Raw genomic sequence first — 27,407 nt, 5'->3', positions numbered from 1 at the left:
AGCGGCCGGAATTGAACCCGGGTCACTGGCGCTGTAATAGCGTTACAGCAATGAATTTCCGCACTTGGAGTCTTGAACCAGCAGTTTCAGAGAGATGGTTGGGATGTAATTGAAACATTAATAAAAGGGCACTTAGTCTGGAATGGACAAGACCTATTTTTCCATGATGAGTTTAATTTGTACCCACTGTGCGCAAGTACAACTTCATGGCTTCCATTGTATTTCAGTGGTGAGTTGGGCTTCCTGTTGTTGCAAACCTAACAGAGAAAACTCCTCCAACAACCACTGGTATAACTGCACATCCATCCCTCATGTGAAACTGCTGTGTCATTAGCCTTGCTCTTATTTTGATGGGAAATTCAGAGCTCCTTGCCCCCTTTTAAGAAACAAAAATGAGGGGATAATGCCGTGTAACATTTGAAGCTTTTCCTCAACCTCGGCTACATCTACAGGCTTCTGAGCACACAGAAGGGAGGAGACTGAAGACAAATGGTGACTCCGCACTAATGGCACACACAGGCACATTTTAATAAATACTTAAAAGAGCCCCATAATAACGTTCAAGTTTCAAGTTTATTGTCATGGGCATACACACCTAGGGTATAAATGCCATGAAAATTAGCTTTTTGCAACAGCAGCACAGTACGTTACAAACAAGATGACATAAATTACATACACGTAAATTAACATAAATTATACATAACTTGCATGACGTAGTAAACAAGAATAAACATAATGACATTAGTTCAGACCATTGAGTGGACTTTGCTCATGATATTATTTGAAATAAGTCCAGTTTACCTCGCCATTGAAGCGTAAGAGCACGTACTCATTCTAATGTGGCAATTTCTGAAAGGGAGAGCTCATTGAAGGTAAGTCCTTCCTTCCCAACGGAGAGAGGAGAAGATTACCTGGTAGCTTGTGTTGGGCAATCCTGTAAAATCCTGTTGAGGACCAGGTTACAGAAATAATTCTGTGAAGAGGGTGTCTTCCACCCACGAGGGATACAGACCTCGAGAACAAATATAAAGGAACTAAAACCTGTAACAAAGAAAATCATAACATCGCTTCTCAGACCCCTGCTTCCTAAAATAGAATTACTTTGATTAGATGTTTACAGTGAAGAAGAAAATCTGTGTGACTGCAACTATATCAGTTTGCAATGATTTCTTTTAGTTATTTTGTGTTCCAAAACTAAGAAGGCACATTGCTGAACATAGTCTGGTTTATTAGTCCGGATCTACATTTCATTGACTGTTGCACTGAAGGATATAATAAAATAAAGACCAGGGCAGACCTGTGACTTATAGCTGAATTAAATTTTCATTGTTGCAGAGATTTGGATGATCTGTAGTACAGCCTTTTCTTTTAATCTGACACACTTCACTGAGGATCTCTGCTGTTAAGGCAGTAGAGCTGCTATTAGCACTACTGCAGTGATGGTGATTCACAGACTGAGGCAGATTACTGATAAATCCTTTCAAGAATCAGTAAAATAGACATTTTTTTCTTCAGGTTTTATTGGTAAGCTGCTCAATGTAACAATTAATTAACTTAGCTTAAAGCATATGGCACTGTATCATTAATGTTATGTTAATGTTTTAAATGATCCTTCGCATATTTATAATGCTGAATTATAAACTAAAATATAAGAATTGCAGAACCTTGGGTCATTTATATGAAGGCTTGACTAAGGGGCAAAAAAGATTATTAGCATTTTTAGACCCAAAATATAGCTTTATCTTCCACAGATTTTATTGAACCCAGATGAAATTTGACCTGCTGCACTTTGTAGACGAACTCCTAAAGTGTTGCTGGGGTTAGTGGGGGGAGGGGGGGGTGGATCTGATGGAAAGTCTCAGACTATTCCTCCAGTGAGCTTACCTGTCGAGCAAAATGGATTGTGTGAAAAACATGCTTCCACCTGTTTGTACTCTAAGCCCTCTGGAATCTTTTACAGCAGAGGCAAGGAAGCACTGACTGGCCTGTGGTAAAACTAAACGAAATAATTCATCCAAACAAAAACAGAACGCTGGAAGAACTCAGTGGGTCAGGCAGCATCTGTGGAGGCAAAAGGTGCAAGTCAGAGTCTCGTATCAGCACTCTGCACCAGAGCTGAGAGGGAAGAGGAGAGATTGCCAGTGAATAACCATACAAAGGGGGTAGGGTGAAGGCTGGTAGGTGATAAGTGGAACCATATGAGGAGGAGATGATAGGCAGATGGAACTAGATGGGAGAGGGGATGGGAACGGTGAACAAAAGGGGAAGAAAACTGGATGGCCAGGTGAATGTGTGTGGGAGGACGCCAGGGCTGAAATAAGAAAAATTTGACGTTCATACCATTGGGTTGCAAGCTGCCCAGTGTTGTTCTTCTAATTTGCGTTTGGCCTCTCTGTAGCAATGCAGAAGACCAAAGGCAGACGGGTCTGTGTGGGAGTGGGAAGGGAAGTTAAAATGACATGCAACGGGAAGCTTGAGGTGGCCTTTGTGGGCAGAGGACAGTGCTCCAATAACTAAATGGTTACTTAGTCCACGTTTGGTTTCACCAATGTAGAGGAGGCCACAGGTTGAGCACCAAATGCAGCAGACCAGATTGGAAGAGGTGCAGGTGAACGTCCACCTCACTTGGAAGGGCGGTTTCGGACCCTGGATGACGGTGAGGGAGAAGGTGAAGGACCAGCACATCACACCACCTACAGTTACAGGGGAAATGGAGGAAATGCAGAGGGGAAGCCCTGTTCCTGGAAGGAGGAGGACGTTTCAGAAACCCGGGGTAGACAACCTCACCTTGAGAACAGATACAGTGCAGACAGATGGATAGTTAAACTGGCCATCAACTCTGTGGTTACTTTGAGGTTTAATTTATTTTTTCCATCCTTGCCTTTGTCTGGGAAGGATTTGTCCTTTTAAAAAGTCCTTATCTAATGAACAAATATAATTTCTTTGTTAAAACGTGTAATTTGTTACACTACCAATCGAAATGTAATGATCCCAGGTGATGATAGTCAGCAATTGTTCCAATACTTTGTAGTTTATTGGTTTGTGTCTGAATTTCCCTCAGCAAACCCTTCTAAACCTGGATATGGTGACGTTTGAGGTGTGCTTACGTTTGTTACCTAGACAGTTTGTCAGTAGTGGGTGAAGAGACAACTTAGCTCTGTTTATGGTGATTTTGACTGAAGCATTGGTGTTGGCCTGTTTATGATGATTTTGACTGAAGCATTGGTGTTGGCCCGTCTCTTGGGAGAGGTCCCTGTTGTGTGACCTGAGCTGCAAGATCTTCAACGTGTACATGAAGAGGCAGATCTCATTTTTATTTCCAACCTATTATCTGAAGACCATCTTTTCTGGCAGTGTAATCCTCCACAGTATACCAGTGCCAAGATGGTCTTCAAGCTCAGACTTCTGGAGAGCACAATTTCACCCTCACACAAGAACAAGCAAAATGTGGAAACCATGTCGCTGATCCTACTCCCTCGAACACACACACACTGGAATTGGTATAATGCACAGCAAGTGTGGCATTGCATTTATAAAATTTCCAGTTAGTTCATTTATCTTCTGGGTCACACTCTTTGACTTAAACCATCCACACTGTGGTTCCATTCAAAATCAACTTGCTGGGAAGCGAAAACCCAGAGGTGCATCTTTAGCGGTGAATGGAGTGCAGCTCACATTGCAAGGTCCCCCTCTTGTTAAAGCTTGCACTTGATTTGCTGAAAGTCAGCTGATGAGTGTCCAAGGCAGGAGCTGCAGCTGAAGCCACACTCTGGGAGGCAGTGCTCCAGTGAGTGCCATTCGAGCAGCTCGTACTTTCCCCCTATGCTCCACAGCCCGGATAGGGAATGTGGTGATAGAGGGTTCTCTACACAGTTATTTTGTCTGTGGTTGATTGAAGAACGTAAGAAAGCAGGAATGGGAGTCGGCCACTTGGCCCATCAAACCTGCCCTGCCACTCAATACGATCTGCTGATCTGCTCCAGGTCTCAGCTCCTGTTCTGTGTCAGATCACCAAATCCCTCAATTCCATGAGCTATTAAAGATTTATCTACCTCCTCATTTGATCTGGCCTCCACAACCTTCTGTAGTGGAGACTTCCAGAGATTCACCACCCACTGTGAGAAGTTCCCACGCACCTCATTTTGAGTGACTGCCCCCTAATTTTGCGCAATGTCCCCTCATTCGAGATTCTTCCACAAGTGGCAACTTCTCGACATCCTCCCTGCTGCACCCCCTCAGGATCTCACGTTGTTTCAGTTAGGGAGGCAATTGCATGATGTGGCAAGGAGAAAGTTAATTCATCGGGAAATGTTAAAGTTTGAAACTTTTGAACTAAGCTTAAGGAAAAAGTGGGTTCTGTGCCCATATTAGGAGTAACAAATGGAGTGGAAACAGGAGGTGTATGTGGGTTGTATGTAGGCAGATGGACTCTTATTGCAGAGTTAAGGGGCAGTGGGGGAGTGTTGAGGTAAAGATGTTGCATTCTCCACAGCTGATGTATGGAAGTTCGACAAGATCACATTTATGAGGAGAGCTGTATCAAAAGTCATCTTCTGCTCTTGCCCTAGATTGCTCAGCTATTGCAAACACAGCAGTCTGGCTAAAATCTTCTGAGACTTACTGATGAAGAACCAGTGCAAAGGGTAACAAAAATCCAAGTCTGATATTTCAACTTTTGGTCATTTCAGTTCAGAAAACCAGCAAGGGCTGATGCTCTGAGCTGTCCTTGTATGAAGACTGGATGTCCAGTAGAGTAATGTTCAGATCAGCCTGTGAGCATCATAGAAATAGAAAACCAATCCAAATAAATTCTATTCGGGAAAGTTTCAAGCCTTATGCACACAAAACTAAATGGATTTAAATCAGGATGTCTGCAAGAGCCACTTAATTTGATAAGCACCATGCTCTTAATTTGAATAAAAATAATTGTGGAGTTCTGCAGTTTTACAATGGAAATGGCACATCTTACAAAATTATGTATATGTATGTACGAGTTCTCCACTGTGGGTTCTGACTGTTTGGTTCTTTATTCCTTGCTCTCTAATTATAGGTAATGCCCTTCCAAAAGTTGGTACAGGATAAATTATTTAAAAATATGTAAGAGTTTGTTTTAGCTGGAGCCTATTGTGTCAGATCAAGTGCTTCATATCAGATCCAGATAATGATCTCCCAATATGTGCAAATTTCGAGTTTGTGTTTTATTATAAGCTGCTTTCTATGTTTTTACTTTTAATTGAATTGAAGGGTACTTTGTTCTGATGTTTAAGTTTCCACTTTGATACAGCCAGAGAGAATCCCTCCACCTCGCCCACCTCCTCCAAAGATAAACAGTGCTACTTCACCCGTGAGTAGAACTGAAGTTGTGTACTTCCTTAATTACTTTAACGCTGCCTAAGATGCTTTGCTGGTTCTACTCACCCTTCTCTTCAGTTTGTGCTCTCTGGTCTTGTGCCAAAGAATTGAAGCTTTGCTCTCTTTTCTCTCAGAACAGGTGTCAAACTCTCCATCCAGTTTTTAATTCTACCTGTCTTTGGTGCTGATTGGCATTAGGATAAAACCATGGAGGATGTGTTGCTTGATTAAATTGTCATAGAACCCTGGGCAATGTCATTGCATCTGACATGGGAATCCTTAACATCTGGATACAAAGCTCTAACCTCAACTGCATGCGTGGATGTGGCAGTTTGTGTTTGTACACAGGAAACATGCATGTTGTACATGCTCAGAGGTGGTCTAACCTTTTAACTGGGCTAATTACATATTTATAATGTAATCTACAATATTCATAAGGTGTGCAGTGTTCTTATATGCCTCTGTGTGTGATGCTGTGTGCATGTGGCACATTAGAAAGAGTATTTTGTGATAATGCTTTTACAAGTGTTCTGGGACGTTTTCAGTCACTAATTGTTCAGAGTTTTTCAAGAGCCGGCAAGGCCAGCTGCAGTGTTATGACCTGACCAGTGCACTACCAGACTGCATTCTGTGTGGTACTGTAAGGAAATGGAGTTAATGTGATGAAGTAGTGTTACTCGTCAAACAAAACATACCATTACAGAATAACGTGACATGTTGATGGTCATGATTCCCTCACTCAAAGTGCTCCCTGTCTCAGGTGCACAGAAGCCAAGGGCTCCTTCTTTGAGAAGGAAGGATGGTCAGGGAGGGAACAGTGTGATCAGTGGACAGGGAGCAGGTCACTTGTCAGTCTGTCGACTGTGGAATGGTGTACAGCTTAAGAAAGCAGAAAATACTTGACTCTAAAGAATAGGAAGTAAGCTTGTTATTGGGCACACCAAATAATGAACACGTGTGCTGTTCCACCGTTCAGATCTTAGACACAACAGGTAAGTTTAAAAAAAGACAACAAAAGCTTTCTGCTTATTCATGGGAAATGGGCATCACAGGCAAAGTATATTTCTATTTGCCCTTGGGAAATTGGTGATGATCTGGCTGTTTGAACCATTGCAAACCGTGTGGTTGAAACTGTCATTGTGACAACTCAATGGCCTAACAGATCACAACAAAAGTATAAGCCACATTGAGACGCAAGAGACTGCACGTGGTCTGGCTCCAGCCCTACCCCTCCACCTCTTTATACTGGCTATCTCCCCTCTACTCTTTCAGTCCAGATGAAGGGTCTCAACCCAAAATGTCGACTGTCCATTTCCCTCCACAGATGCTGCCTGACCCACTGAATTCCTCCAGCAGTTTGTTTTTGTTTTGCTATAAGCCACATGCTTTGCATCTGGAGTCACATAGGCCATTGATCCATTTATATAACCACTATGTTATTCTACCCCAAATAATGCAGTTTTAAAACATTTTATTCTTGGATTCTAATTTCTTGGGTACAAAAATTCAATCCTCATTGTTGCTAAGATATTACTCCCTAATTTATTGAGCCGTTTCAAATGTTTAATGAATAGGCAATATAATCCCAAGTGAAATAAAAGAAAAACATGGACAACCATGTCAACAGTGTATGAGCATTTTCAATATTAGTTTTATTTTTTGATCTGGTAACCCTCTCAGAACACTGCTACCTTTGAGAATCATTAAGGAGTGTGTAATGCTCAGCAAGCAAGTCACAAGCAGTGAGCAGAATTTCTACCAACCCATTAGCTGTAGCAATAGGGGACCAGGCAGATTAGCTGTCTGGGATAGGGACACGGTTGACCCTCTGCCCTGGGCTCTGCGGTTTTCTCTTAATCCAAAGCACCAGAAGGACAGTTGCACTAATATTAACTGAAACCTGCTTTGAAAGAAATGCAGAAGCCAAAATAATGTCAATTAAATGAAACAAAAATGAATGCACTCCTGTCCCTAGTATAAGAGGCTTCATTTACATTGGGTTTTACTGTTGGCTTTGGTCCCTTAGCCAGTTTTGCACTCTCCACATTCTGCTGACTCCATTCAGTCCATCTCAGTTAGCGGAAGATGGTCTTCTGTAATGTGATCATCTTTCCACACATAAAAACATTCTGATGGTGAGTTGTGGAACAGGGGTAGACATGTGGCTCCTGCACTCGTACTGTACCATTGGTGCCAAGGTCTGTCCCTACCTTTAAAAATCAAGAAAGCAGCAGGAGGAGACCATTTGGCACCTCGAGCTTGCTCTGCCACTCAGTAACAACATCCGCATCAGAGGTTCTGTCAATCAAAGTTGTTGCGATGGGCCTCACAACCCTTGTGATGAGATGGACGATGGTGTCTTTCCTGTTACTGTTTTATCTTCACGGAAGTGGCAGCAGGAGCAGAGAGCAACCTCACTGGGTGCAGATCTTTTCATTTCTCTGCATCTACACACTTCACTGTTACTTGCTGCTGTTCCTCCACAGACTATTAGCAAATGTTTTAAGGAGCAGTACTGAGAGTGAGGATTAAAACAAAACAGATGTAAGGTTTAGAAAGGCAAGAAAAAAATCTTAAAATTAAGTTCACAAGATCACGACAAGGGAGCAGAAGTAGGCCATTCGGCCCATCGAGTCTGCTCCAAAGAAAAGGAAAAAAGAAAAAGTAATGAGAAATTTGGGGGGTGGGGGGGGGGTGGAGGGACAAAAAAAACCTTTTCTAACCCCAATTTCCGGCCTTATCCCCATATCCCTTGATACCCTGCCTAATTAGATATCTACCTATCTCTTCCTTAAACGCCTCCAATGATCTGGCCTCCACTGCTGTACGTGGCAAGGAATTCCACAAATTCACCACCTTCTGGCTAAAGAAGTTTCTCCTCATCTCTGTTTTAAACCTGTACCCTCTAATTCTAAGACCGTGCTCTCTGGTCCTGGACTCACCCACCAAGGGAAAGAGCTTGGCCACATCTACTCTGTCCAGTCCTTTGAACAAGTTGAAGTTCAAGCACGATTTTGTGCTGTCCAGGTGAATGGACTTCCTCCCCTTGAAGACCCTGTCTATCCTTGTGTGTTTGTTTATTGCAGTGTTTGGTAAGATTATCTTGCATTCGTCTTGTGTCTCTCCATTTTAAGTTTATGAGTAGAAGGGTTTTCATCAGATCAAGTCATCAGCTGATGATCGGGCATATTTGTGGTTGGCATCGTAGATCACAGCTCGCTTTCCTATTGTATGTAATGTTACTTCAAGGTCTAAAGCCTGTGTGCATATGAATTATGGCGGCAAAGTTAATGTTGAGTACAACTACAACTTATAGCATCATTCAGAGTGCCTTCAGGAGGTGAACTTTTACACCAGGAAAATATACTCCTTGTAAATTCAAGCTATTTCTTTCATATTTTACTACCATTAGAAACAGGGGTTAAAGGTACAAGAAGTGAATTAAAAGAACACTACATTCCATGATGATTTAAATGTTACACAATATAACCAACCTTTTGGTCTTAAAAAAAGTTAAAGTACACTTCGCTTAATTAAAGTGAGTGCAGGGCATGAACAACTTCCATCTTGATAATCACTTCCAATAATTATGAAATGACCTGATTGCAAATCCTGCTTTGCCCACAGCAACACTTCATTGTCTCCAAAGAACTAATCAAAAAGCAGGACCTCCATTGTCTGCAGGCCTCAATGGCACGTCTCCTTGTAACTAAAATTCAGTTGCAAATTTCAGTGAAATATCTTCACTTTGTGCCTTATCAGCATTTAAAGAGATCTTTGAATAAATTAAATCTTTCCAGATAATGGTGTGTCACTGGGTTTACGTCACTTGTCAAAAAGGCCTCATTGTTCATTGATGCTAGCACCACGCTTCATTTACAAGTCCTGGTAATCCTGACATAAACCCAGAGAGGTACAGTGACATGTGCAATACTCTACAGATGTTAAATCATTAACACAGCATTAGAAAAAAAGCACGTGATATTTATTTTTACATTTTAAATCAGAAAGGTTAGTGTCTGTGATTATAGATTTAGTAATAGCACAGCTGTAGTTAATCACTACAGATTTTCAAACCTACGTAAGGAATGTGTCACAAACTCATTATGTGAAAGCACCACATTATTATGTTGCTGTATACGTGATGCTGCTATTTTGTACATAAGCTTGAATTTTATGTTTAATAATGATTAAGTGCGAGCAGTTGGGTCTGAAGCACATTCAGATTTGCCCAGTTGGATTTGTCAGGTTCAGAAACACTGTAGGGAATCTGCTTTTTTTTTGTCTGACTTTCCACTGAAGTCCCTTTAGGCTATGGCTCCAATCCTTCTTTGCATTTCTCCCCAGATATATCTGGTGTTGCTGACACTAGTGGGGTAATCGCTGGCTTTTCAAAGCTCTGGCGGAAAGGTGAAAGTATTAGCAGCACGATGACAGGCAAGCTTCATGCATCACCTTCCAGCTCAAGCTTAATTAAACAGCCTTTTTTCTTTATCTTCCTACTTCGTTCTATCATCCCTAATGAAGCAGTCTTTTCCATCGATCCTGCTGATTGCCAGGCATCCCCTTTTGTTTGTTGGCACTGAGCCATGCGCTCTGCGCTCTGACAGCTCAGCTCTGCTAATTAGCTCTGTTGTTCTTTTCCCCCATGTTTCTCCCTGTTGCAAGTTCAGGCAAACTTGCCACAAACTTAATCCTTCTGTTCCTTCCAATGGGTTCACATGCTTAAGCTGTCTCCATTGTGTGGAAGGGCAGCTTTGTCTGAGGACAGGCTCCCCTCCTCAGCAAGTTCACAAACCGACCTCCTCTGACCCCATGCTTTTCTTCAGTGGCACTGGCTACACCGAGGTCATGGGTTGAACAACCTCCCCCTCTCTGCCAAACTTTTGTTGCATTCTGCACAGAGTTAAATCCCTGAATGCTTCAGTTACTTTCTTTTGTCATTTCTTTTTAAGTTTGAGAATGTTAGTGAATATAGAATTGGATTTTTTTTTCTACAATGGGCTATTGCTCACGTATCTCACTGATTAAAGTGAACATTGTACCCACCCAAAACGTAATGGCTGGTTCAGTTTGCAACCTCACAGACTGTGGTTTTAGATTTCTTGCTCTGAAAGTCATCGGTCAATAAAACCGACATTCAGATCAGTAAATTCAAGAATTTGACTTTCAAGCTCCTGACACTTCTAAAATGCTTCCCAGATTTTCAGTATGCCAAATCCCATGAAGTAACATCTGTGGAATTACTGCTATCATTTCCTCATGTAAGATCATTAATCAGAAATTGTTCTTTAATGATTTTAAACCAGCTGTAATAGTTCATTTGGAAAAAAAACTCCTTAACTAAAACTGCTAAATATATTTAAAGACTGACATTAAGTTCCATGTTGTGACTCCGTCTTTAATTGATAATCCCTTTCATTATCTAGTCTGCTTCATAAATAAAAATTGGTCCAAGGCATCTGACAGACAAAACAGTGAGGGAATAAAATAAGTGGCAGAAGAAGCCAGCAACTTCACACCAAGATGGGCCAACAACACTTGTCAGTGGCCACACCACCTTGGAAAGGGGGTGGGTGGGGGGAGAGCTAACAGCAATGTCTACCCCTTTGGTGACGGAGAGTGTCACAGGTATCAAAGATTGCAAAGGAAGCAGATGGTTGAATCTATTGAATGTAGGATGTGTGAAGTGTTTGTGAAGGGAGAGAAAACGTGAATTGGGTGGGGGGGTGGAAGGAAACAGGGTGAGAATAAAATAGACGAGCTATTTTGTTCACCTTTAAATTTATTATAAATCCTTGTTTAAAGTATAGCTGAATTATATAGCCTTTAATATTATTAAACAGTATTTACTGGGTAACTGCTATTTTATGTGGTGTTCAAACATTTTTGGCAATAATTAGACCTTTGGGCTACATTCCTGAACTGGTTTCTGGCCAGCAGCTTGACATGTGACTTATTAGTTTTCTTAATTACCTTTTAAACAGCGACTGTATTTTTGATGATATCCAAAAGTATTGGTTCCAAGACTTTTATGCCTTGATAACAGCAGTTTAAAACCACTCTCCCTCTCTACCCGAATCTCCCCACATTAGATTTTTGGATTTCATACGAAGTGTACAGACTACGATTGCGATAGGTAGAGGACTAGAAACTTCAGTAAAAGTTTTCCATCTCCCTTCATGAGACTTCAGCACATTGTTTTCAAACAAAATGCCTCTTCCTGTCACATGACGTGAAGAAGCATTGCCATTTTCAACATTCTGCTTGTATGGACTCTTGCTGCTCAGAGACGGGAGCCTTTCGACACACGTCCATTCAGGTGCTGAGAGGGGAGTCTCCCACTGCATCCAGCTTCCTGTGTGGCAGCCTCCTTGTGTTTCTGGCACGCCAGATGAAAGTGAATGAAAAGTGGAAAGGAGCCAGGATAAGGCGAATAGCAGGGTCTAACAAATGGTAAACAGTAGGCAAGAAGAGCCAGGGACAAACAAGCTGCGGTGACAGACCTGCCCGTAGCCTCGCTTCCTCCTGGTCAGTTGTAATTTTCATTCATTCAATAAGGGAAACTAAAAACTAGGGGGCATAGGTTTAAGGTGAGAGGTGAAAGATTTAAAAGGGACCTGAGGGACAACTTCTTCACGCACAGGGTGGTGCGTATATGGAACGAGCTGCCAGAGGAGGTGGTTGAGGCAGGTACAATAACAACATTTAAAGACATTGGGATAAGTACATGGATAGGGAAAGTTCAGAGGGATACGGGCCAAACACAGGCAAATGGGACTGGTTTGGTGGGCACCATGGTCAGAATGGATGAGTTGGACCAAAGGGCCTGTTTCCATGCTGTGTGACCCTATGACGATGACTCTAATTACTAAAGGACCTACGGGGCACTCTTATGAAATAACTTTGATACTATCTAGTAGCTGGCTATGTAGGGAATTTAACAGTAGCTCACTCCAAGTTTAGATGACATTGAGATGACGACATTTATTGCTCATTCTGAGTAGATTACAGGGCACTTAATGTGTATGCGTGTGTCTATAATACTCAGTGATACAGTATATGTCTAAAGGGACAAGGGTTAGACAAGGAGTGGGTGATAGATCACCGGTCTGACTTTGCAACTACACCTAGCTTCCAAGATCCTAGCCCACGGATTAGGTTATTAACTTCAGTTGAGTAACTTAAACAGTGCTGTGGAATTTAAACAATGTCTCCAGTCTGCTACAGCAGTCCTGAGGTTACAACAGGGTTCCATTCCTGAGATCTGTTTGTAACCTGCACTGTCCGTAAGTCTGAAATGGACAACAATATGTGGGAGAGGGTCACAGAAACAGCAGTGACCGGAGAACGAGCCATGCGCGGGAAGGGCGGCCGTCAGCTGGCCTCACTGACTCGGTGAGTCTGCTCAGCACTCCCAGCTCTGCTTACTCCACCCAGCCCCCAGTCGTTGCATCTCGGGAGGGGGGGGGGGGGGGGGAGACGGGGGGAGAGAGATGGGGGAGACAAGGCACACGGAAATGCCCTGTTCCCACTCAGCAGAAGATGCCTGCAGCCCCGCAGCAGCCGGCAAATCCGTCCCGCCGGTCTCCCAAGGGCTTATTCGTATGTACAGGGTGTCCATAAGTCAGGCGTTTGTAACTGGGGAGGACCTGTGTTCTATAACCACTAGACCACCACCCCCCTTAATTGCCAAGACTGTCTCAGTGTTGGAAACTAATTGATCCCATTAGCAGAAAGCTTGTCGTGCTTTGCAGTGCAAGTACACCTGTACACAGATTTCCACTCAAGTCCCCTTTCATGCAGCCTCTCCTTCATGCAAGCTGTTGGCTTAGAAAGTCTGGTTAAGTTTTGTTGCTGGTGATAATACAAAATAAAAGCTTAAATATGATTGCAGCTGTCTGGAATGTGAAGTATTTATACTTTGGTAATTCTGTTCTGCTCCATAATGTTAAACCCTACCAAAGGTGCTTGCAATGCTTTTCTACCAATCACACAATGCCAGACTCTTCAATAATAATGTCACATGGAATCCTTTGTGGATCACTGCAGAATGCTTCTGCTTGTAGCTGAGACTCCCTCGCCATAAAGGTGCCTGTAGTTCAGAAGCATCGAATCCCTGGAGTCACCTCATGACGGGCTGAGGGGCCTGTTCCTGTGCTGTACTGAGACAAACCATGCTGCCTTCAGCCAGTGGTCCCCAGCAGAATCACTGGCACTCAACCAGTCAACCTGTATAATTCTCGGACACAGGCCCATGTGCAGGAAGTCTGGGACTTGGTGACAGATCTGTAGTCCCACACAATCCAGTCTGTTGTCTGATCTCTGAGCTTTGGGTGTTTAATACAAACTGTGAAACCCATTGCTTGCGTTCAGTTGAAAAACACCTTCTCTCATCTATAATTCCATTGCTCTTCCACATATAAGTTTACCATTACAATATTAAACTTGCCCAGCGCATAGTGGCTAGTCCACAGGGTGCCTGCTTTAGTCCTAAGTCCCCTTTAAGGTGGCAGAGCATTGGTTAGATACCATAAACGACACAGTATTTGTTTTTGCTATCAATGCAAACATTTTTGTGTAGTTTTTTGCACTTTTGTTCAAAAACCACCTTAATTTCACCTTCTTCTAAATTCAAGATATATGCATGCCTTTTAATATGCATTTCATGTTAGCAGCACCTGTTGATTTCACTGTGCTTGGATGGAGGTTTACCATTTAATGGGAGAATCTGAAATGATTACAAGTATGGATGGTATCTCGGTCCTGTAGCTGATAGCTGTTTCGACCAGTTGAAGAGTAATGATCTAATGACATCTGTTACTCAGTAACAGGCTATTGCTTCATTGCTGCATTTGAAGGTGTGAAGCATAATTAAAATTTGAAAATATATCAGGTAAGACAAACATTCTTATTACAGTGCACCAAGGTATACCAGGGGTTCAACAGGCCACGGATTGTTTTGTGAACCACCTTTACTGCAATGGCTGGAGTTTCATATAAAGTTTAGTTCAGGAGCAAGTTTGATCTTTAGGAGGTTGGCAACCTAAAACTAGTGGTGATGAGCTCTCTCTCTTTGGCTTAGCCTTGTAGCTGCATAGACTGCCCTAAGTCTTCACAGATTTCTTTTCATTGTTACTAAGAGTACTTTGTCAAAACTAACAATTCTTTAACCTCTGAGCACCTAGAGTTAAATTTTAGTGATAACCTCTGCAGTTGTTTGTAGCACTAAAAAGGTTTCTAATATAAATATGTGTGTACAGGCACGACCTCCAAGACCAGCAGTTAAGAAGCCAAGAAGTAATGCGTTGCCAACAGAGACTCGAATATCTTCCATTTCAAGCCCAGAGCAGTAAGTGTTGGCTTCTAGCAGTTAAACATTCATACTCCAAAATGAATATATATATATATGGGTTTTTACAATTCACACTTTGAATTTTCCATTTAATAGCCTATTTAATCCTGACATTCTCAATTTGCAGGTAATTATGTTTGCAAGCTTAGCATATTGGCCCTGCATTTAGCATACTGAGTGGTTTTATGTCCTGGGGATTTTTACCCTTGTGCAAACTACCTTGACAGGGTCAGGTAGGAAACCTGTGAAGTGTTTTGCTGTATAACTTCAGTTAATATTTATCTTGTCAAACTGCAACAGGACTTGCAAGATACTTCAAAATACATCTGACAAAGTTAAACAAAAACATGTTTTAAAAATCCAAAGTGCTCTGAGAACCTTTCACATATTCAGAACCTGCATGAGAAAGGTAATGTTCATGTGTTGCTAGGTCTTGGTTATGTGACCTTATGACTGCTGCTAATAATGTTGACTTGCTAACCCAAGTCTGGCAATCCACTCACACATTTGCCTCTATTTTTGGGCCTGGTTTTGTTTCAGTGAACTGCTGGCACAGGATTACCTCAGTGGAGAATTGGCCACAATAGTGGAAGATGGTTGTCTGAGTCATTCCTTTTTCCAGTAATGGTTACATGAAGGAAACTGACAGATTTTTTTCCCTCAACTTTATTCTGCTTCTTGTTATCAATAATGAATTAAAATAACAAAGAAGTGCTGCTGTGCGAGGGCAAAAAGGATCGATGTGCATCAGACTGCGTTGTGTGTGTATCACAGAACAACACACAGAATTGCAAGCTTGAAGTCGTCTACAAGCTTGGGTTAAATGTCTGAATTTTCTCCAGTTCATTTTGGGACTTGATGTTCTTGGAAGTATAGTAACTTGAACAAGGAACGAAATGTTTCTCTTCTCTGTGTGTTTCACCAATGTTTCTACAACACCAACTTGTGAAAGGCAATGTCTGTTTCTTGAGTGGCAGTATCAATGCTAAATAACACTTATATACTCAGCCGTGCCTGCCTCGTGGTTGATTGTCTAATAGAAGCTATATACTGTATGTCGAGTTATATTCACTTTTCATTGTAAGCAAAAAGACCCCATAATGTTCGTGTCATATTACCACATTACACACTTCAAGCCTCACTGAATGAGGTTGTCAATTTAGTTGTCATTTTTGCCAAATTCTCATCATTGCATTTTGTGGGCTACTTCCATTGGGAATTTTTTTTTATTTCATTTTTCAGGGTGCAGGTATTGCCATCAATAATCCTAACCACAGATCCTTAAAGGCAGCAGGGCAGGTCAGTAAGGTAGTTATAAGGGTTTAGGGGAATAATTCCTTTATTAGTTGAGGCACAGAATGCAAGAGCAGAGAGGAGCTGTATACAGGATTAGTTAGACCTCAAAGTTGAGTTTATTGTCATATCCACAAGTCCATGAGGGCACAAGTGCAATGATAAACTTACTTGCCGCAGTTTCACAGGCACATAGCATTAGAAACACAACATTCACAAGAAAAACATATTAAACATAAATTATACAAGAAAGAACACAATTAGAACAAAACAAAAGTCCATTGTACTGCAGTGGTCATAGTGTTGCTGTACTGAGGTAGTGATTAGGGTTGTGCAGGTTGTTTCAAGAGTCAAGTGGTCGAAGGGAAGTAGCTGTTCCTGAACCTGGTGCTGTAAGACTTCAGGCGTCTGTACTTCCTGCCCAATGGTAGCTGAGGGAAGAGCTGCCTTAGCTTGGAGCACTGTGTTTTCAGAGGCAGTCCTTCAGGATCAAGGATGATTTGCTTCCTGTCTGATTCTGTGGGTTCAGGGATGGCTGATGAGACCAAAGTGGGAACCACAGATTGTTCCACCGATGGGGCAGGAGATGCCTAATGGGGTGGGTGGGTGAGGACTTTGTGAGGTGGTGCACCTCCTAATTCCACTTACCCAGGGCTTCTGTGTGCTCCTGATTTCCTTTGCTGCCGCTCTTCACTTTCAGTGGTCATGGCTACAGATTCCCAGACAACCCTTTCTTCAACAAGGGTTTGAGCACATCGTTGAATCTTTCTCTCTGTCCACCTGGTAATCTTCTCCCATGACAGAGCTCAGAATAATGTGTCTGTTTCAGGAGCCTGGTGTCGAGCATGTGGACGATGTGGCCTGCCCAATGTAGCCGACTGAGAGCAAGGCTGCAACACTGTACTGTGTACAGATCTGGTCACTACATTACAGGAAAGTCATGCTTGCATTGGAGATGGGATTCACAAAGATTTTGCCAGGACTGGAACATTTTAACAAATAGACTTGGGATTCTTTTCTTTGCAACAGAGGAGACTGCGGGGAAGACTGAATTGAGGTGTATAAAAGTGTGATTGGCCTTAAAACAGTAAATAGAAATGACCTGGAGACACAAGAGACTGCAGATGCTGAAATCTGGAGCAACAAATAGTCTGCTGGAGAAACTCGGTAGGCCAAGCAGCGTCTGTGGCGGGAAATGGACAATTGATGTTTTGGGTCGAGACCCTTCGTCTGGACCAGTCCAGGTGAAGGATCTCAACCTGAAACGTCGACTGTCCATTTCCCTTCACAGATGCTGCCTGACCCAGTGAGTTCCACCAGCTTTATGTTTGTTGCAATATAAATGATCCATCTCCTTTCATGGAGGGGTCAGGACCAGGAGCTTAGACTTAAAGTGGTTGGTAGAAGGATAACCCAGTGATGGAAGGTGTGGTTAGGCTGGAGATGAGTCTTCTTTTGGCCAGCAGGGATGTAATGGGCTGAATAGCCTCCTGTGTGGTAAATGTTCTATGATCATGATAAAGCAAGGAAGTGGGAAAATTAGGCAGGCAGAAGGGTCTACTTCTGGGAAAGTTGGGATCAGTTTGAAACAACCGAAATGGAGATAGTTTAATCATCCTGGGACTGATAGACATGTGTAGCATTTATTTGTATGGTTACTACCTAGTTTGGCTAATAGGGAGAGTTGTTATGGTTGCACTGACTTCATGCAGACTTCAAGCAAAGCAGCAGCTGTCCCCTCATGGCGTTGAGCTGACCTCGGGTGGTTCCCTGCGTCTCCAGCCTTCAGTTTTGCTTTACGTAAATTTTGGATTCTAAATATTAACAATTCAAAGTCCAAAATATTTAAGGCTTTATTTGACACTGTACCAAATCCAATGGAGAAAATACTGATAAATTCTGGAAATAGTTCATGATATACCAAGCAGCATTGCAAACAAGAATATAATGACTGTTCTATATTGAAGAGAGTTTGCAAAAAACTGGTCCGTTCCAATTTCCGCACAGTTAATGGGTAAAGTGAATTGAGGGCTGAGAGTACAGCAGGAAGATGATTACTGTAAACACAATGTGAAACTCAGCCAGAAATGTATAGTGGATTCGAAGCTGTATTGTATACAGAGACTCAGGGCAGCCTGAGGATTTGTTCTTTACAAAATTGAGTTATTTTTGTAAAATTGTGATTGTGTGTTGTACCTGATCATTGCTTCTTTGGTTGGTACTGCTCAGGTATATCGGTGCACAAACAAATATATGTTCTATGATTGAAGCTAGGTTAGCCACCAGGTGAGATCACAATCCAGCAATAAATACTCCCTGGCACAACACACAAATGCTGGAGGAACTCAGCAGGTCAGGCAGCATCTATGGAGGGAAATGGACAGTTGATGTTTCGGGTTGAGACCCTACTTAAGGACTGGAAAGAAAGAGGGAAAACAGCCAGTATAGAGGGGTTGGGGGAGGGGGTGGAGCAAGAGCTGGCAGGTGATGGGATAGGTGAATCCAGGTGAGAAGGGGAAGATAAGCAGGTGGGGGAGGGTTTCTCCTTCAAAGACTGTGGATGATTGATAAATTTGGGCAGAGGACTGGATAAGACTGACAAATTAATAGCTGGTACTAATTACCATTAAGCCATTTACACAATATTTTTGATATTTAGGTCAAGTCAGGTTGAGTGTATTGTCATGTATACAAGTACTATGAAAAATTTGCTTCTGGCAGCATCACAGACGCGTAGATTCAAAGGACACACGGAATATAAATTATGCAAGCAAAAAGGCAAGACATTAGTGCAAAGAAAACAATCGGAGACAAATCCATGGTCGTGCAAGAGGTGGTCCGTAGTGTTCCGTTGCTGAGGTAGGGTTAGGGTTGTGCAGGTCGGGTCAAGAACCTTTCATCTTTGGAATCTGGACATTGCTGGCAAGGGTGGCATTTATTGCCCTTGAGGCGATGGAGAGTCACCCTCTTGAACTGCTGCAGTCCTTCCGGTGAAGGCACCATCACGATGCTGACGGGGTGGGAGTTCCTGGATTCAGACAATGCGGGACCTGCGGGGTGTTTCCAAGTCAGAATGATGCACTACTTGAAAAGGAACCTGCAGCTGGTGGTGGTGTCCTCGACTACCTGCTGTCCTTGTTCTCCTTAATATTAGAGGTCAAAAATTTGGGAGGTGCTGTTGGAGTAACCTGGGTGATTGGCTGCAGTGTATTTTGCTGATGGTGCACACTGCAGCCACTGTGCGCTGGTGGTGAAAGGAATGAATGTTAAGGTTGGTTGATGGACTGCCAATCAAGCAGGCTGCTTCGTCAGGGATGGAGTCAAGCTTCTTCAGAGTTGTTGGACCTGTATTCATCCAGCCAAGTGGACAATATTCCATCCAAATCCAGACTTGTGCTGTGTTTATGGCAGAAAAGGGCGTGGGGTGGCAGAGGGTGAATCACTCACATCAGGTACCAGTCTCTAACCTGCTCTTGTAGCTGCAGTAATTGTGTGGCTGGTCCAACTGAGGCTCTGTGATGACCCCCAGGGGTCTAGGCAGTGGTAAAGCCATTGAGGTCAAAGCTGAGGGGTTAGATCCCCTCTTGTTGAAACACTTCTGTGGCACAAGTGCTACTTGCTACTTATCAGCCCATGTCTGAATCATCTCGCTGCACAAAGGCAAGAACAGCTTCAGCTGGTGCAGGACTGTGAACACTGTGCCATCGTCAGTGACTGTCTTCACTTCTGACCTTACATTGGAAGGAAGGTCACTGATGAAGCAGTTGTAGATGGTTCTGCTGAGGACCCTGCCCTGAGGGATTCCAACTGTGATATCCTGGGACTGAAATGATTGACCTCTGACAAACACAACCATCTTGCTTTACGTGAGGGACAACTCCAGTCACTGGAATATTTTGCTTTTGATGCCCATTGAGTACACTACTACCAGGGCACATTGATGCCACCCTCAATCGAATGCTGCCGTAATGGCAAGGACAATTGCTCTCGCTGCACTTCCATAATTCAGCAGTTTGTTCCACGTTTGGACCAAAGCTGTGTGGTCTTGGCAGATACAAATCAGCATCAATGGGTGGATATTGGTGTAGAAGTTTAGGTTGATAGCACTGTCGACAACAGCTTGTTTCACGATGATTGAGAGCAGGCCAGCATAGTTAGCCAGATTGGATTTATCCTGCTTTTTGTGAACATACCTTATTCAACACAAGGAGATAGGGTCCATTGCAGGAATAAGCTAAGGTGTCATATAATCATGTCCAAATTATTGTCTCTAAAACTTGCACATTTATTAACTCACTCATTATTATCATGAATTTCAAGTAACAAGCTGCTAGGCAAAGTAGAATTGCCTGAAGACTATTTTTGTATTAAGAGGTGTGAGTTTGTGCATATGTTGGGCAGGCTGTTGGCAAAGCTGCTGGGGGAGAAAAGACCCATCTATACAGACAAGCCTGTGCGCCCCCCAGCAGCCATCTCTGAGGTCCGAGCATGGAACTCTGACACGTTCCCTTCATTGAGGAATGACATATAGAACCAAGAAAGCCAATAAATAAAGGTCACGGTTTATTATGAAGGCAGCCATTTCCTGATTGCCCAACTTTAAGCTTAGTTTTAACTTTGTAATCGTGTTGTACCGAGGATAGTACCTTAAGTAAGCCTGATCAGGCTGTCGGAGGTTTCACATAGTCATATTGGGTTGTCAAGTGTGTACCTTAGCTGGCACCCTGTACATTTCCCATCACAAATCTTAATCCCAGCTGAAATTAATTATTGATGGATTTTGCACTCTCTAAATGTAGATCTTCCTTTCCGGAATATAGAGAGTATTCAGTAAATCCTTGCATATTTTTAGTTAGAATATTTCTTGTAAAATCTGAAAAACAGTTTGTTGTCAATTGCAATCCAGCCCAGCATAAAGATGAAAAACAGTAAATGTTTCTGTGGTACCGTCACCAAATCCAAAATGTTTACATGTTTTTAACCTCCAAGAAGTTGTAAATTAGCACTGATTCGAGGGTTGGCTCATTAATGTTTCCGCTGAGAGAGCGATTGCGTCTGCTGTGGAACTTTACTGCCTCCTTGTGGAATATGGCAAGCAGTACAGACCAGTTACAAAGGAAGTGTTTAAATAACCTACTGTTAGTTTAAGGTAGTTTTCATATATTTCAAGGCCTTTATCAAATAGGAATAAAACAGCGTGCATCTGCAGAGGAAAAAGTTGATGATATATATATATATATATATATATATATATATATATTTAAAACAAAGCAAGGGTTTCAATCCAGAATGTAAGCCCCAGTGGCTGTAATTATTTCCAGTAATCTACAGTTTATAATACAGTACTGCTATTCTACATTATTTGTTCTAAGGAATATCATTTGACACATGCCATGTCAAGGCCTTCTTTTCCCATTCCTGTATCTACAGTCCGCGCACACATGCTGATTATGCAGAAGGAATTGGTGAGTGCTGGGTTATAAATTGATGGCAACCTACTAATAATTTATTTCATGTAGCTCTTTAATTTGTCAGTGAGAATGTTCTTCTCTAAGGTTTTGTAGTATTTTTAATTAGGACTGAGCATTGACCTCTGCTGCACAGGTCAGGTAATTTATAATTGAATTCCTTTAGAAAATTTACATCTTTTATTAACCAATTTTTGTATTACTTGTACATAAAGCTATATGAACATCATTAATATTTTGCAAACAATTCACCACTTGGAATATATATGAGTCCAGGAGGGCTGGCTGGTTCCTTTGAGACAAGATGCTGTAGAGGTTAATGCATTCAGTGTGTAAATTTTTTTTTAAGTAATGCCTTTCAATTTACTGTTTAATTTTACTTTCCCGTGTAGTGCTAAGAATATATGGACTATATTCTTTTTCCTGTGGCTGATATAAAGAAATGGAAATGAAAAGTGATAGTTTTAAAGCAATTGTCTGCTGCTGGTCACGTGTTCTCGGACCGCACTCTTTCCTCCAGGTCTCCAAACATTCAGACGCGTCTGGGTCTAGGCAGTATCTGACCTCCCACACTGGCCGCTCCTGCAGATGTGCTGGGCACAAGGCGGCAAATAGCTCAATCTGACCTGACACTGTGGCTAAGCAAGCCACAAATGGAAATCAGTGAGTCAGTGTAGTTATTAAAGGTAATCTGACAGTTTTCAGAGTCATTTTATTTCCTCCAAGAAGTTACTAGATTTATTGAGTTCAGTTTCACAACTTGCTTTGGTGGAATTTGAACATTCTCCTTCAGAACCACTGTCCTTGCAATGTCACCTCTGACATTATTTGTGAATATTCAGTTTCTTTTTCCCAGTGTTTGCCACAGCGATACCGGCTGCACATTTAACCCAGCTGGACATAAAGCCACGAGCACCACGCAGAAACTAGTCCTGAACTGCGACAACTGCCCTTTGTACGGTTTCTACTAGACTGTTCCTTTAAAAGGGAGCTTCTTTAAAGCACTCCACGTACAATCTGATTTGCTTTGAATAAATAGTTGCCGTCTGTGAGGGCAGGAGCCTTATGTGAGTGGGAAAGGCAGCAAAGGAAGGAATCCTTTTCACAGCCGCAGTAAGACGATGTTGTTCCAGATAGGATCAAGAAATCAATTGATGGTCAGCAGGCAACCTCCGTACTGATCCATCGTTGCAAGTTCACATCCTATGGAAACTAGGTGAAGGGCAGGCGATCTACCCCACCACATTTCTTTCTGGATGGTGATGAAGACAGTCTATCCTACTGCACGACCGGATTGTGGCTGCAGCCTGGGAGAGCACTTTTTCCTCTGAGTCAGAAGGCTATGGATTCAAGTTCCACGTAGAGTCTTGAGCTCAAAAGTCCAGGTCGACACTCCCAGCGCAGTACTGAGGGAGTGCTGCACAATCAGAGGTGCCATTCAGGGGATGGACCTTCTGCTCACTCAAGTTGATGTAAAGTTCCCGTGTACCATTTCCAGGAAGTTCTCTTGGCCCCAGTGATTACTTCCATTTTCATGTGGCTGCTTGTGGGAGCTTGCCGTGTGCTGTGCTTCCTATGTTTACAACAAAGAGTATTGGTATTGGTTTATTACTGTCACATGTACCGAGGTACAGCGGAAAACTTGTCTTGCATACTGTTCATACAGATCAATTCATTACACAGTGCATTGAGGTAGTACAGGGTAAAAACAATAACAGAATACAGAGTAAAGTGTCACAGCTACAGAGAAGTGCACTGCAGGTAGATAATAAGGTGCGAGGTCAAACAAGGTAGATTGTGAGTTCAAGAGTCCATCTCATCATTCAATAGTCTTAACACCATGGGATAGGAGCAGTTTTCAAAAGCAATGAAGCACTTTGGGAAGTTCTGAAAAGGACATGCTATTTAAATGGAAGTGTTACCCAGGTTTCTGCCCCCTTCCTATATACTGTTGATCCATCACTGTGTATATCGGAACCTTTGGTGGATACATCTTAACACCTGCACTCAGTTATAAGTTTACACATTGATATAATTGAGGGAGGTGGAAGCCTTTCTTCCTTCTGTCAGTGAGAGAGCAGAGGTCTACATTAAGGTTTGTGGGCTGCTCACAACATCCCTAAGTTACAAGACAGTGGTCTCTGGTGTAGAATTTCCCCACCACCCCTACCGCACTCCCCAGGCACGAGAAGCCAACTCCTCCACCACTGTGACCCTCTCCTTATAGTGCAGTCCAGCACAAGTCTCTGGGGAGGAGCAGGATCTTGATTGGTTCACCAGTGTCATTTAGAGCACCTTTGTAAGTACCCACCCAGTGGAGCGCTGACCCAGGAACCAACTTAAGATCATTCCATTCAGTCCAGCTCGGCTTCACTGCAGTCCTGAGACAGCTGCTTGGTCGCCAGTAAGTGTGAGATCCTGTCCTGATGGACGGGAGGCATCTTGAACATCACGTTGTTGAGCTCATTCCTTGCTGACCAGGATCCCCTCTCTGTTCTGTTCACATTTAAAAGAGGAAACATGGAGACCAGCTTAGGTTGGCTGATCTTTCGATTTTCATTAACTCTGCCTAGAGGTGGTGCTTGGTGCTTCCCCTGATAGTGTGAGCGATATCATGTAGGTAATTGCACTGATCCATGCCACGGCGATTTGGAGCAAGGTTCATGTTTTTAATATGAATACAGGAATGAATTCAAGAAAGTGATTGATGAGGAACAGAACATTGCATGACCTTTGGGACCTGTTTGTTCACTTGTTCTATGCCTGATGAGCTGCATCTCCCGATATTGAGCGTTGGGGTCCTCCTGCTCTCTGTCAGGTAATCTACAAGAACAGGTGGACAGCTGTGTGTATCGTGTAAGGGAATGATAAGTGGCAACTTGGCTTTCTATGTCTGTAAACTGTAATTGATCACTGAAATTATTTATTTTATAGAATGTCTCAAATAAACCAAATTCATTTCTATTTCTTACCTTTAAGTTAGTGCAGCAGTAAACAAGGTTGTTAATTCAGTGCAAGGAAAGCTTGTCATTTTGGATACATGGGTTACACAGCACATTGATGCGGGGATGTGCTTTTGCAAGGAGTGTCCTTTGCTGCACGCAGTTCTGCTTTGTTGCTATTGGGAACATGAGGTGTAATCAGTAAAGTGAGGCGCACTGGGATGCCACATGACACCAGCTCGTGCTTCCGATTGTTCATATTGCACGCTCCCAGTTTTGGAAGTCAGCCACTTCCACAGAGGGAGAGCAGACATCAGCGCACTGTGCTGTGACAAATCACAGAGTGGTTTTGGCAAAGCTCGGGAGCAGTTTGATGCCTCTCCTCAGCCAGGGGAATCCAACATTACACCTGAAGGAAGAGCAGGGGAATTAAAATAACTTTCAGCTGAAAATACAATTAACCTAAGTTGTGTGTTTATAATCAAACTTAAGCTTGATTGTCTTTGTAATTTATTCATGACCAGCCCTTTTGGAAAAAAGATTTTAAAAACACTTGGGATTATTCATTTTTGTATTCCTTACTTTTTTGAAAAGTATCCTGAATTAAATATTTAAAAAGAGAACATGCAATAATTTATTTTCTGTTGTTGTGCTAATATCACTGTAAATCTCAATTCTTTTATCAACGATCATGACAATTTAAATACAATATTGAGTCACTGCCAATTAATGTGCATTTAATGTGAAAATGCATTCGCACAAATGTTGAGGTTAGAATTATCTCAGTGGGCATGCTTAATCTGCCATATCTCACTAGAATAAAGGGGAGCTGGATTTTCAGTGTATTCTGTACCAGCATTGTGAATCGGAAATTTAGGTGGATTGGGTCTTGAGGGGAACTGCCGGATGTCATGCATCAGAACCATGTTCTGAGGCACTCCCTCTTCACCCTCAGTCAATCGGGACAGTGCTCCTTTTTCTGTGTCAGCCACTCCAGATATCAGCTGGAAAGCATCACGGCAATCCGGTTCAGGAAACAATCTCTCCTGTGGGTTTCAAATCTACTGATCTAAGCCACCCCAGACTGACCTGTTGTTGGTCATGGTTTGATCCCATTACAGGATGTAAAACAGTTGAGAGGGGCACTATTGCCCAGCTCTGTAACTGAGCACACACAGGAGGTTTGGCATAAAGGGGGCAAGGTGCATGGAGTCCTTAACATCTGTATAGGAAGATAGGTTCACTTCATGCACTCTTTGTGCCATCATCTTTTGCACAAAAGAATTACACTCTGCACAACAATGTTATTGCAGTCCACACAACTTATTCCTGCAGAATAAATTGCTACTATGTTCAAATATGTCTTCTACTTTTGTTTTAAACATATTTATATTACAGTGCAAGGCTCCTTCATTAAACAAAAATAAAAGTTCCCATTTTTCTTACTGGTGTTAATTTTAACATGCAGCTGGATTTGTCGCAATGAGTTTCTTGATGGAAATTCAGTGCAATTTTTAATCCATTCTGACAGAAAATGAACCCTCAAGATGTGGTCTGTCCTCATTAGAATAAGCCCACACCATCAGAAGCTTTGAAGCGAATCTTAGTTTATGTAGGGCTGAATTTGTTACACGATATTTAACAAGGAACAGCCTCTGCTGTCATTGTTGTCACATGCAAACAGTAACAGAGGACATGATAACTAGACGTTAAAATAGAGAGGGGAAGTCATCCGCATTGTAGCTTAGCCAGGGGATTAGGAGGCAGAGCTTGCACAGTCATGCGGAGATCGGTGGCATGTATAGCTGAGATGGACAGAAAATCTCCTTTTGTGTTAGCAGTGGATGTTTTCTGTGTACCAACACTTGCTGTGACCTGCCTTTCTGCAGACAGCCTCCTCAGTGTGAATTCCAAGCAGGTAGCGGGAGGTGGACATCAGAATGACTCACTGAATCAGATTAATTAGGAATGCTGGATGTTTTGCTGAGAATATAATTCTAGGAGTTTGAAAGTCAAAAGAAGCACAGAATAAAAAAAAAATTTTCTTTTTAAAATCTCAGTGTGACCCTGCAGTGAATTTCATTCCCAAAACATCAATAATATTTGGAACATATTTACACATTATGAAAATGTGCAAGACTTTTAATTTATGGTTTATTCTGATTCCTCCCTGCAATCTACGCGATGAATCTGAACACATTTAACATCGGCTGTTGCTTAACGTCTGACTGAGTAGAGTACTGCCTGGAAAACAACTCAGAAATAAATCTGTTAGCATAATGATGCATTTTTAGTGGCAGTATACCAAGTGAAATGTGTGGGATTCATGCAGTGCAGGATCACCCGTGAACACTTGCATCTTTGAAATTTTACACTAATAATAATTTTGAAGGTAAAGATGAGTCTTCGCTTTCATGCATGCAGTGCAGTTACATTTCATTCTTATAGTTTTTTCAAAGCTCAGGGAATTTCCTGGGGACCCTGTGGCTGATTGCTGGCAGACAGAGGGTGAATGCACTCAGTCCTTTCCCCAGGGTTGGGAAATCAAGAACGAGAGGCCATAGGTTTAAGGTGAAAGGGGGGAGATCTAATAGGAACTTGAGGGGCAACTTTTTTACTCAAAGGGTGGTATGTATGTGGAACAAGCTGCCAGAGGAAGCGGTTGAGGCAGGTACAATAACAGCTTTTAAAAGACACTTGGACAGGTGCATGGATTGGGAAGGTTTAGAAGGTTATGGGCCCAACACAGGCAAATGGGACTAGCTTAGATGGGCAACTTGGTCAGCATGGACCAGTTGGGCTGAAGGGCCTGTTTCTGTGCTGTATGACTCTATGACTCTATAACAGCCCATTCAAAAATGGCAGAAGTGCAGGACTGGATTGGGTTTACTTGTGATTTGGTCCACAGGTGAAGTCCCCTCAACTTTCATCATTGGGGCTCTCACACAGAGGTCTTCCTTAAGGTAAAGTTGAAACCTGACCAGACCACAGCCAATA

The 27,407-nt window shown here is 42.4% G+C and overlaps 1 protein-coding gene across 5 annotated transcripts in view; it reads left to right on the top strand.

Annotated features, from left to right (window-relative positions):
- LOC127582046 (DENN domain-containing protein 1A-like) overlaps positions 1 to 27,407 on the top strand; it is a 437,758-nt gene that overhangs the window by 391,969 nt on the left and 18,382 nt on the right. For 3 of the 5 annotated variants that reach the window (XM_052037000.1, XM_052037001.1, XM_052036998.1), the window contains 2 exons: positions 5,285 to 5,344; positions 14,616 to 14,704. In XM_052037000.1, coding sequence (XP_051892960.1) covers positions 5,285 to 5,344; positions 14,616 to 14,704 — 149 coding nt within the window. The remainder of the gene's footprint in view (positions 1 to 5,284; positions 5,345 to 14,615; positions 14,705 to 27,407) is intronic. The other 2 variants (XM_052037002.1, XM_052036999.1) reach the window with 1 other exon arrangement.

The sequence above is a fragment of the Pristis pectinata genome, chromosome 23 (assembly GCF_009764475.1).
Source record: "Pristis pectinata isolate sPriPec2 chromosome 23, sPriPec2.1.pri, whole genome shotgun sequence".
In the NCBI taxonomy this organism is placed as follows: domain Eukaryota; kingdom Metazoa; phylum Chordata; class Chondrichthyes; order Rhinopristiformes; family Pristidae; genus Pristis; species Pristis pectinata.
The sequence above is the reverse complement of the archived record's forward strand: the minus strand, read 5'-3'. Positions and strand labels throughout refer to the sequence as shown.